The sequence below is a fragment of the Mastigoproctus giganteus genome, chromosome 14 (assembly GCF_048544385.1).
Source record: "Mastigoproctus giganteus isolate SK-2022 chromosome 14, ASM4854438v1, whole genome shotgun sequence".
Taxonomy (NCBI): domain Eukaryota; kingdom Metazoa; phylum Arthropoda; class Arachnida; order Uropygi; family Thelyphonidae; genus Mastigoproctus; species Mastigoproctus giganteus.
Window position 1 is genome coordinate 39,298,159 of NC_143588.1, and position 12,041 is coordinate 39,310,199.

General features: G+C 36.7%; 1 protein-coding gene across 2 annotated transcripts in view; it reads left to right on the forward strand.

Moving 5' to 3' along the window:
- Positions 1-297: 297 nt before the first annotated feature.
- Positions 298-12,041, forward strand: part of LOC150075075 (coronin-2B-like) — a 432,519-nt gene continuing 420,775 nt past the window's right edge. For both annotated transcript variants that reach the window (XM_090388986.1, XM_090388985.1), the window contains exon 1: positions 298-624. Coding sequence is in view for 1 of the 2 variants with exons in the window: in XM_090388985.1 (XP_090245111.1) it covers positions 586-624 (39 nt within the window). In the remaining variant the exon portion in view is untranslated. The remainder of the gene's footprint in view (positions 625-12,041) is intronic.

A 12,041-nucleotide genomic window follows, 5' to 3' on the forward strand; every position in this document is an offset into this window, starting at 1 on the left:
AGTTTGCTATGGCAAAGGAATAACAAATTATTCTTTGCTATTGCAATAAGAGATTGGCAAAGAAAATGAGTTTTCTTTTAGCATTTATTAGCTAATTCGAGGTCAAATTTTAAAAAAATTTAAATTCGAATATAAAAATCGGTGAACCGTAAAACTACGGTTGCAAAGTTCTTCTCTGTACGTACACTGCTTCCTCAAGCAACCAGAATTAAAAGATTAATAAGTTGTCTTTCCGTTAGAGGGCAATAACACAATATCGACACACCCCAACGATTACATGCTGCTGGCAGGAGTGGCTGGGGTGTGTTTGTTATGTTTGAATTTATGGAGCATTATGCTATTTCATAGTATTCCCTATTTTAGTGGCTTATTAACAAACAAAAATTGTGATTTTCAATTAATACCCTTTTTTCCAAACATGATCTGTAATCTTCGAATACTTTAGACATTCCATGCTTATGAGTGTTTAGAAATGAAACACAATGATATGAGTTCAGTAACATCGTAAAATATCAATTGTCTCTCCTTCGTTTGATTTGATGTAAATCATATTTATTTTGTAACTGTGACAATTAAAGAGCAAGAATGATAGACACAACTTCTGTTGCAAAACCTTTAATAAAGGTAAGCAGTGTCCTGTAATCATAAAATTTATTTTTGGTTTCAATTTATTAGTTTTTTGAAAATAGATATTTTATTGCACACAGCACTAAGCATCACAAGGCCTGTTTGGTATAAATTTAGTTTCGAAGGTTAAATCGAATTTTAAAACTAAATTTCGAAATTTAGTTTTGAAAATTACATTAGTCAATGTAATTGGAAGTAATTCTTCATCATTTCTACCAGGCGCATCATAAGCAAAAGAAAGCACTATGTTGGGGTGGGGGAATTTTTCGTAAGCCCGATCTGCGACTGGTGTGACCACTGCGAGTTAGTGACTTGGTATGTGAAAGTATGCTCTGGTTGATTTTCACGTTATGCTGAAAAAAAAAAAAAAAAAAATCTGGAAACTTACCCTGCATAAGGTCATCTCTGATTGAGCATACAATGAATTCCTCTATTTAACGATTGTATTTGAATATGGATTTCTCCATATTGATGACAACAGCAAAGCTACTATAAGGATTATAGATATATAATCCTTTTCTGTTTCTAAATTCAAAATTTTATCTAAGTTTGTGAAAAATATTGTTAATAATGTATGCTAGTGTGGGTTAAGAAGTCTTGAGTTTCATATTATTATTAGCTATATCGTGCAAGGAAGCCTGAGGCTTATGCTGCACTACCCAAAAAAAAAAAAAAAAAATCCCGAGTTACCCTGAGAGAGAGAGAGTCAAAAGGGAATCTTAAATGATCAGGGAGCTAATTAGAAAATTTAAATTATTTTGTTATGCTTCATAAAGCATGGGTTTATATAGTACAGGACTGCCCTGAGGTGTGCATTTTACAAGGAAAATTTATTAGAATTGGAGGGGAGGAGAGGCATATTTGAAATTCTTGTCAGGTCCAGAAATCACTCTGTTATGTAGCCCTTCTGTCTCATAACAGAAAGCCAATAGAAAACTGGAATATGCACTAGTGAAAATAGTTTTCGCATTGATTATTGGTAAATGATGAATGCAGGGTTAATTTTTTTTTTTAGAGTAAACAATGCTTAATATTATTAGATTTAATTATATTCAGTAGTATAATAAAATACTATAATTCACTATAATAATATATTTATTATATTCAAAGAAATAATGCATTTGCACAATTAGTGAAATAAAAATATCCTTTGCAATTCTTTTTATCAGTCAACAAGATAAAGCTTGAGTTTGTTTTTGTAGGTGACTGCTACTCTTTGATTAAAAGTAAATTTTCTTAAAAATGAAATTATCTATAATTTCATTTAAGATAATAATTTAAAGATAATTATATAGATAATTAATTTTAAGATAATTATATAGATAATAAACTCTTAACGTATTATGCCTTGTGCATTTAGTTATTTTTAAAAATGAAATGTAATGGTCTTCAGTTTATATGTCTATTTTGATATCTCATAAGAAAAAGGTAATCATAGTTCCTGTTTTGATTTTACTCAACCCTTTAAGTGCATTAAATGCTACTGTGTAAAGATGTGGATACTTGATTTAAGTATTCACATATTTACATGTATGAATACTTGATCTGAGCTATTCAAACTTCTGAAACTTGAGTATATCTCTATCTGTGAGAATATCCATTGTCTACATTCTGAAATGCAGTTTAAAATCTGTGATTAATGTTCAAGATGTGGCCAGATTGTTAGTTTGTACCAGTAGCAGTCTCACTCTTGGGACAAGGCAATCGAGGTGTTGCTTTGGGCCCCCATCCTTAACTTCACAAGAACATTTTAGATGTTTAACTTAGCAGACAGAAATTTGACGACAAAATGTATGCAAGTTTGTTTGGTGTTTTTTTTTTTTTACTTAATTAACATAAAATTGTATTCAATGAATAGTTTTAATAGTTCTAGTCATGTTCATTGAGTTATTTTTAATTTTAACTAGAGATATTGTAAGTTGTGATCTGATATTATTTAACTTTTTCTGAACATTTCCATGTACTTAAAAAGGAAATGAGAACGTTGAGAAAACATTTGAGTTACGATTAAATTTGAAAGTGTCTACAATTCTTCCCAGACAAGATAGGAGGTAGTATGTGATGACAGCCTTGTCAGTCGATTCAGTCCTGGAGAAGCCGTGCAAGGTTTGTGGGGTAGAATTTTTCTCAGCATTGTCTGTGCTGGTTAATCTGATATGATGGTAAAAACACATCATAGTTTTTGCTACATTTTGGTGCCCAAAATGTAGCAAAAACTGTGTCACCTGCCAGGCACCCAACTTCCTCCTTAATTTACTGAAAATGTTCTCGGGTTTTTTTGAATTCTGTTTAAACAGCACCAATATTTCTTCTTTTCTTAATGGATTACAGTACTTATTGTATGTACTTTTTGAGTTTTAATAAAAAAAATTAAATCTTGCTATGTTTTACATCTTTATTAAAAAAAAAAAATTCTGCTGAAACTAGCAACAAAATGTTTGGATATAACATCAGTCTGTTATTCTCTTCTATTTTCTTGTTTAAAAGACTATTAAGTGCACAAAATTTCAAACAAGTACATGTATTTCTGCTTGTTATGTAAATAAATATTATTAGGAAATAAAAAAAAAAAAAAAAAACATTCAGTACTATTAGCTACCTCCATTTTTCAGGTTTATTTCAAATATGGTATGCTTCAAGCTGTACAAAATTTGAAACCAGGTATCTTGCTTTCCTGCAGGGTAGCAGCCATCTAGAGAGAGAATATTGGGTTTCATATAATCATCACACAGTGAAAACAATAAATCTTTCAAAACCAGCGGGGATAAGACTGAAGATGTTTACTGAACTAGTGGGTAAAGAAAAACAAGTAAACTGAAAGTTTAAAGAAACACAGCATTGATGCTTGACTTGTATCACACTACTCTTCAAGCAAAAAGCCAAATGATTGCAGAGATGGTGGCTGGTTGACTGGATAGTTTCTTGCTTGCAGTTTCTGTGAGAAAACTATTAAAAAATCACTTCAGAGGTTATTGCTGTAAAAGTTTGATTGCATTTAAGAAAGCAGAAAAAACATTAAGATTTTTTTTATCAATTAATGGTTAACATGGCAATCCTTAATTGATGGTCACCTGTTAGGTTACGTGCTAGCCACCAGGTTAACTGGGGTGACTTTTTTTACAACGATGGAATACACTTAAATAGAAGGGGTGCAAACAAATCTGCTGAAACTATCGAGACTGTTTGGCGAGTTGGAAAACTGCTAGCTTGGGAGGGGGGGGGGATGCACGAATTAATAGATTAACAGCAGTAACAGGTAAAGGTGTAATTGTTCTTGCACTGCTTCTATTTGGAATGTGCAGAAGCCTGAAAACAAGGTGTAAATTTCAAGGCCTACTAGCGGGGGGGAAGAGTCCTCGTGGAACATGCAAAATACATTGACTCATTAGGATAACTAAGAGTAAAAACAACTACAGGTATACTTGTATGAACAATAATGCTAGGAGCATAGTAAATAAATTTGAATTTGAAGTACTCAAATCATCAAATGCAGACACTATGGGGATTTCTCTGTGGGTGTCACTTAGATATAAGGGATGCAGAATTTGAATATGGGGAGTACAATGCATACAGAAAGGACAGACAGCACAGGAGGTATGCTCTTAAGAAGCATATTAAATCTGAGGCAGTGCAATGTTGAGTCAGTTGGATATGATATAAGCATTGGGAAAACAAAAATGAAAGTGTGTTACAGGCCTAATGACTGTAATGAGTATAATCAGTGATATGCTTGAGCCAATTCGTACGAACCAGTTGTTAAAAATTTTTGTAATCTGCGAACTGGTTGTGTTTCGAAATTTTTGGTTTTTACAAAAATTTTGTAATTTTTGTAAAAACTGAATAACCTTATAAAACGGCGAAGAAAATAATATGGTATACAAGATGAACTTCAAATGCAAAGGAACCCGAATTTCTAGTACAATAGTTAGAGAGCTGTTTCTTTAACAGATCGTGCGTTTCTTATTTATCGAAGGCTGCTATACGCATTCAACTTCATCCTGACGTGAGAGGCGAGATGAACATCTAGTTTATTATTTTACCAGCAGGAGTCAGTCATGCATGATTTGTTCTTTGTTGATATGAGCACAGAGTAGTAAGATAATGTTAATTCCTTTCACATCAGGATGACCATATTTTGAAAATTGGTAAGCGGGACCACTTGAAACGAATTGTGTAGTATAGCATTTTTTCCTTCAAAAAGTAAAAGAAAAATATAAAATTACAATTAAAATAAATTTTTTTATCAATCATAGTATTTATTTGTTATATGATATCGTATACAAGATATATTATTGTTAATACGTATTTGTCCTATATAAACTATAATATTGCTTATAACAGTTATTTTTTTTCAAAATAGTGAGGAAGACTACTTTTACTTTATACAGTATATTTGGCCGAACTCCAGTACAGGGTACACCAACCCGATGAAAGCAAGGAAAGACGGCGGTGATAGACAGGTAGCCGCCTCCGTAGCCAGGTGGGAAGGAGCAGCAGTGCGTAGCACATGCTTCTTGATTAGACCGGGGTTCGAGCCCGTCACCACCAAATACGGAGGATGCGGAAAGGTCAAGGGAATGACCACCGCATATTCCCGGAGCAATATGGCCTTAGTTGCTAATGCTCCTAAAAACCAAATAACAAACAAACAAACGATAGACAGGTGAAGCCACCTCCACTAAGTGCTGTGATTGACAGTCGAGTTCTGTGATTGGGTGATTATTGTGGAGGTGTTTTCTTTCTGATTGTTTTGTCTTGTCGAAGGGGGGGGTGTTTATCCCCCTTGACAACATAAAGCTTAGGTAGGGTGTTTATCCCCCCATCCTGCTGTTTTTGAATCAGAAAATGAGTTGGCAATCTAAAAACAGCAGCAAGTATGGGAAAAAACATCCTAGGCATATCAACCTGGGAGGACAGTGGGCAGAGTCGCAACTTTTCAGTCACTGCTTTCCCACTGTTTTGCTAATCGCCATGTTGGACGGGGTTCCCTAATCTGGAGTAAGTTTTCTTTCACCATAAGTTTGGCTTCTAAATTTTTTAATAAAAGACAGTTTTGCTCTTTCCGCAAAGCAGTTTTCGTTAAGCTGTAAACTCTTTCTGATGAAGCATTTGAATATGGTTATTCAACTGTACTTTGATATCTTAAATGATTATTACTGTTTTTTTAATTAATTTTCAAAATTACTTCACTTTAACAATTCAAAAAAAGGAAAATTCATTTGAGAATTATTACTAAAATAACGTGGCATAGATAAATTAATATGTTATACATGTAATTTAAAACAACGTCGAGAAAAAAGATTTTTAAATTCTTAATTTTCTCTTGTACACAGTCTCTTTAGCATTCTTCTGTAAGTTCACATTTCAATTGCTTCTAGTTTTTTCAAGGTGTTAGTTTTCAGTGTCCCTGTCTCGGCACCATACAAAAAAACTGACCAAACGTAACAGCTCATCATCCACATTCTAAGTTGGAGATCCAGGTTTCCATTGCACAATCAGGCCTCATTTTAAGAAAATACTGCCTGGTCATTTCAATCCTTGCTTTTATTTCCATATCAGTTTGTTTTTGTCATTGATCCATTTGCCTAGATATTTAATTTTGTCAACTCTCTCTATCAGGCTTCCATTTAACCTGAGGGGAGACGTTGGCATTACCCCATTAAGGACCAAGAGCTTAGTCTTGATATTAATCCCGAGGCCCATTCTTTCACTTTCTTCACTCACATGATTGAGGAGTATCTGTAAGTCCTACACATTAGTTGTACAAAGTGTAGTGTCATCTGTATAGCGAAGGTTGTTCATCACTCTACCATTGAAGATATTCCTTCATTTCTTCCATCTAATGCTCTCTCATGAAAATGATGTTGGAGTAAATGTTAAACAGGAGGGGGGCAGTGCACATCCTTACCACACTCCATGTTCAGTGTTGATGTTTTCTGTCTAATGAACTAATTAATGAGACTCGTGACAGAGAAGAAAAATGTATGGGATGCATATAAATTATCAAGCGACTCAGAAGCCTATGGCAGATATAAGCTAGTCTGTAATCAGGTCACAAAGGAGGTTAGGCAGGCAAAGGCAGATTAAAAGAAATCTATGGCAAAAGATCCTAAGAAAAACAGCAAGGATTTCTTTACTTATATAAACTCTAAAAGTAAGGGGATGAATCTGATTGGTCCACTTGATATCAATGGTTCGACTGTTGAATATCCTGCTCAGATAGCAAACAAACTGAATGAGTATTTTGCATCTACATTCACACGAGGAGTTATTAAGGTTTGAAAATGGCAGAAGGTTATCAAATTGTAGCAGGGTGCTTAATGATTTTGTAATGACTGAGAGCAAAGTGGAGGAGAAATTGTTGAAGTTAAACATAAGAAAGACACCTGGGGTGGATGGGATCTATCCAGTTATATTAAAGGAGGTGGCAAAGCAACTAAGCAAACCCTTAGCCATAATTATGAGAGCATCCTTGGACTCAGGGGAGGTCCCCACAGACTGGAGATGTGCAAATGTGTATCCCCAATTCACAAAGGGGGGATCGAAGGGTGACACGAGTAATTACAGACCAGTTAGTTTAACTTCTGTTCTGGGTAAAATAATGGAGTCACTGGTTAAAGATGCATTGCAGGATCATCTAGACAAGACTGCAGCAATAATTCAGACAGCATGGGTTTGTTAAGGAAAGTCTTGTCTGACAAATTTGATAGGATATTGTGATGTGGTTACAAAAGAACTGGATGCAAAAAATAATTTTGATATCATATATTTGGATTTCAGGAAAGCTTTGGACACTGTTGCGCATGGAAGACTATTGTACAAATTGGAGCAATATGGTATTAAGGTTCAGTTGCTACAATGGATAGAAGGATGGTCGAATGGGAGATGACAGAGGGTGGTAATAAATGGGTGCTGCTCTTCATGGACTAAGGTATTAGTGGAGTCCCACAGGGTTCAGTTTTGGGTCCTCTGTTGTTTTGTATATTTATCAATGATATCGAAGGAATATCAGGCTTAAGTCTGTCGAAGTTTGCAGATGATACAAAGTTTGGCAGGGTTGTTAATGACACTAAGGGCAGTGTGCTACTGCAAAAGGATCTAGATAATTTGGGCAGATGGGCTAAGAAGTGACAACTGAAGTTTATCCTTGACAAATGCAAAGTACTGCATATGGGTAGAAGTAACTCCAGAGAAACGTACCAACTCTGTGGTACTACACTTAAGGTGGTAGAAAATGAAAAAGACCTGGGAGTAATTGTGCAGTCAGATATGAAGTTTTCTGAGCAATGCAGACAGGCTGCCAAGGCAGGTCATGGGGTTTTGTCAATGATATATAGGAATTTTGCTAGCAGGGAAAAGGAGGTGATTGTCCCTCTGTATGAGGCAATGGTCAGACCATGCCTTGAGTACTGCGTACAGGTCTGGAGGCCTCATTTTAGGAAGGATGTAGATTTGCTTGAGCGTGTACAGAGAAGGGCAACAAGATTGGTAAGGGGAATGAAGGGATCCTCTTACCAAGAGAGGCTTTAGTTCTGCAAATTGCAGTGGCTGGAGACTAGGCACCTGTATGGTGATCTGATTGAGGTGTATAAGACCTTGAATGCGTTGAGCACGCTGAATTCTGATGGGATTCTTCCACTTGTTCAGATTACAAACCTAAGGGGGCATAAATTTAAATTAAGAAAAGACAGATGTAGAATAGACGTGCGGAAATTTGCCTTTAGCCAGCAGGTGGTTAATTGCTGGAACAAACTTCCATCTGTCGTTGTGGAAGTTGATAGGTTAAATAGATTTAAGGAGGAACTAGACAGGCATTTGGAGGGAATGGTGCGTTTTTTTTTTTTTTTTGGCTGATGCTGCATAAGCTCATACACTTCCTTTCTTGCATCACATGCCACTATTACTATTCAAAGCCATATACCTCACAGATGTCTAGTCTCCAGACACTGCAATTTGCAGAACTTAAGCCTATCTTGGTAACAGCAACCCTGTGTTCCACTCATTAATCTTGTTGCCCTTCTCTGTACTCATTCTAGTAGCTTGACATCTTTCCTAAAATGAGGCCTTCAGACCTGTATGCAGTATTCAAGGTGTGCCCTGACCACTGCCTTGAATACTGCATAATCACCTCCTTATTCCTATTTCATTGACAAGACCTCATGAGCTGCTCTTGCAGCCAGTCTGCATTGCTCAGTAAACTTCATATCTGACTGCACGATTACCCCCAATCTTTTTCATTCTCTGCTATCCTGAGTGTAGTACTGCAAGTTGGTATATTACTCTGGGGTTACTGCCTCCCAAATGCTGTACTTTGCATTTAGCATTAGCTGAGGCATATGATGCAAGAAAGCAAGCTTATATAGCGTCAGCCCAAAAAAAAAAAAAAACAACCTCATCCCATTTCACCCATCTGGTCACTCCAAATGTTTGTCTTGTTCAGCCTTAAATTTATTTACGCTATCAACTTCCACAATCATAGATGGAAGTCTGTTGCACCAATCAACTACCTGCTGGCTAAAGGCAAACTTCCAAACATCTATTTTACAACTGTCTTTCCTCAGTTTGAATCTATGCCCCCTCAGGTTCTTAATCTGAGCAAGCAGAAGTATCCCATCAGCATTGAGCCTGCTCAAACCATTCAAGGCCTTATACACCTCAATCAGATTACCTCACAGGTTCCTAGTCTCCAGATGCTGCAACTTGCAGAACTTAAGCCTCTCTGCATTGCTCAGTAAACTTCATATCAAAGAGGTGCTCTTACCACAAAGAGGTGGTAAGAGCACCTCTTTGTTCCTCTCACCAATCTTGTTGCCCTTCTGTATTCGTTCTAGCAACTCTACATCCTTCCTACATTGAAGCCTCCAGACCTGTATATAGTAATCAAAGTGTGGCCTGACCATTCCCTTATATAAGGGGATAATCACTTGTCTCTGCTAGCAAAATTCCTAAATATCATTGGCAAAACTCCATGACCTGCTGTTGGCAGCCCATCTGCACTGTTCAGAGAACTTCATATCTGACTTCACAATTATCCCCAGTTCTTTTTCATTCTCCACCTCTTGGGTTACTGCTATCCATATGCAGCACTTTGCATTTGTCAACATTAAACTTTAGTTGCCACTTCTCAGCTGATCTGCCTAACATTTCTAGATCCTTTTGCAGTAGCAGTCTGTCTTTACTGACATTAACAACCCTGCCAATCTTTGTATCATCTGCAAACTTGGACAATAAGCCTGGTATATCTTCATTGATATCATTTATAAATACACAAAACAACAATGGGCCCAGCACCAAACCCTGGGACTCCACGAATAACATTAGTTGTGTATAACAGTGTCCATTTATCACCACACTCTGCCGTCTCCCCTCAACGATCTCTTTATCTATTGCAGTGACTTGCCCTTAATGCCATACTGCTCCAGTTTGTAATGCAGTCTTCAATGTGCAGCAGTATCAAAATCTTTCCTGTAATCCAAGTATGAGATATCAAAATGATTTGTCGATGTTAAAGCTCAGCTGCCACCTCTCAGCCCATCTGCTCAACATTTCTGGATCCTGTTGCAACAGCGTACCTTACTGTCATTAACAACCCTAATAACCTTCGTATCCTCAGAAAACTTTGACATTGAGCTTGATATACCTTCATCAATATCATTGATGAAGACTTCAGTTATAGTTCAGACACAGCATGGGTTTGTTAAGGAAAAGTCTTGTCTGATCAATTTGATTGGATACTATAATGTGGTCACAAAGGAACTGGATGCAAAGAATAGTTTTGATATCATATACTTGGAGCTTAGAAAGGCTTTTGATTCTGTTGCACATGGAAGACTGCTACACAAATTGGAGCAGTGTGGCATTGGAGGCAAATTGCTGCTATGGATAAGGGGATGGTCAAGTGGAAGCAGACAGTGGTAATCAATGGTCACTGCTCTTCGTGAACTAATGTTATCGGTGGAGTCCCCCGGGGTTCAGTATTGGGTCAATTGTTGTTTTCTGTATTTATTAATGATAAAAAATAGAATAAATGATGGAATAAGAATGATGATGGAATATCAGACTTAATGTCTTAGTTTGCAGATGACACGAAGGTTGGCAGGGTTGTTAATGACACTAATGGCAGTACACTAATGTAACATGATCTAGAAAAGTTCAGCAAATGGACTGAGAGGTGGCAGCTGAAGTTTAACATTGACAAATATAAAGTACTGCATATGGGTAGCAATAACCCCCAGAGTAACATATCAAGTATGTCGTAATACATTGAGGGTGGTAGAGTATGAAAAGGACCTGGGGGTAATTGGGCAGTCAGGTGTGAAGTTTTTTGAGCAGTGCATACAGTCTGCAAGAGTAGCTCATAGGGTTTTGTCAATGAAATATAGGAATTTTTCTAGCAGGGAAAAGGATGTCATTATCCTCTTTTATAAGGCAATGGTCAGGCTGCACCTTGAGTACTGCATACAGGTGTGGAGGCCACATTTTGGGAAGGACGTTGAGCTGCTGGAACGAGTACAGAGAAGGGCAACAGATTAGTGAATGGAACAAAGGGTTTTTAGCATTAGCATTAGTAGAGGCATGATGCAAGAAAGCAAGCTCATGCAGCATAAGCCAAAAAAAAACACTTCCACTTCACCCTCCGTTCGTTCGAATTACCTGTCCAGCTGAGCCTTAAATTTATTTAGGCTATCAACTTCCACAACAAGGGATGGAAGTCTGTTCCACCAACCAACTATCTGCTGGCTAAAGGCAAATTTCTGCACATCTATCCTACATCTGTCTTTCCTCAATTTGAATTTATGCCCTCTCAGGTGATTATTCTGAGCAAGAGGAAGAATCCCATCACTTACGGGTTACTCTTACGAAGAAAAGCTTAAGCTTTGCAAATTATAGTGTCTGGAGACTAGGTGATCTTCATTGAGGTGTATAAGGCCTTGAATTGTTTGAGCATGTTGATTGCTGATGGGATTCTTCCTCTTGCTGAGATTAATTGCCTGAGGGGACATAAATTTTAAATTGAGGAAAGACAGGGAATAGATGCGTGGAAATTTGTCCTTAGCCAGCGGGTGGTTGACTGCTGGAACAAACTTCCATCTGTCGTTGTAGAAGTTGACAGGTTAAATAAATTCAACACAGAACTTGACAAACATTTGCTGTTTATGGATGGGTGAAATGTGATGATTTTGTTTTTTTTTTAACTGGTTCTGTATAAGCTTGCTTCCTTGCATCGTATGCCTCTGCTAATGCTAAGTATCAACAAAATTGAAAATATGAACATTAATTGCAAAAAATGAATGTTAAATATTTATGAATACAGAATTTCAAACCACGCACTTAGCTATACAATACAGTGCATCCCACTTTACGATATTAATCCATTCCAGGGACATTGTATCATTAAAATTTCGTAATGTGAC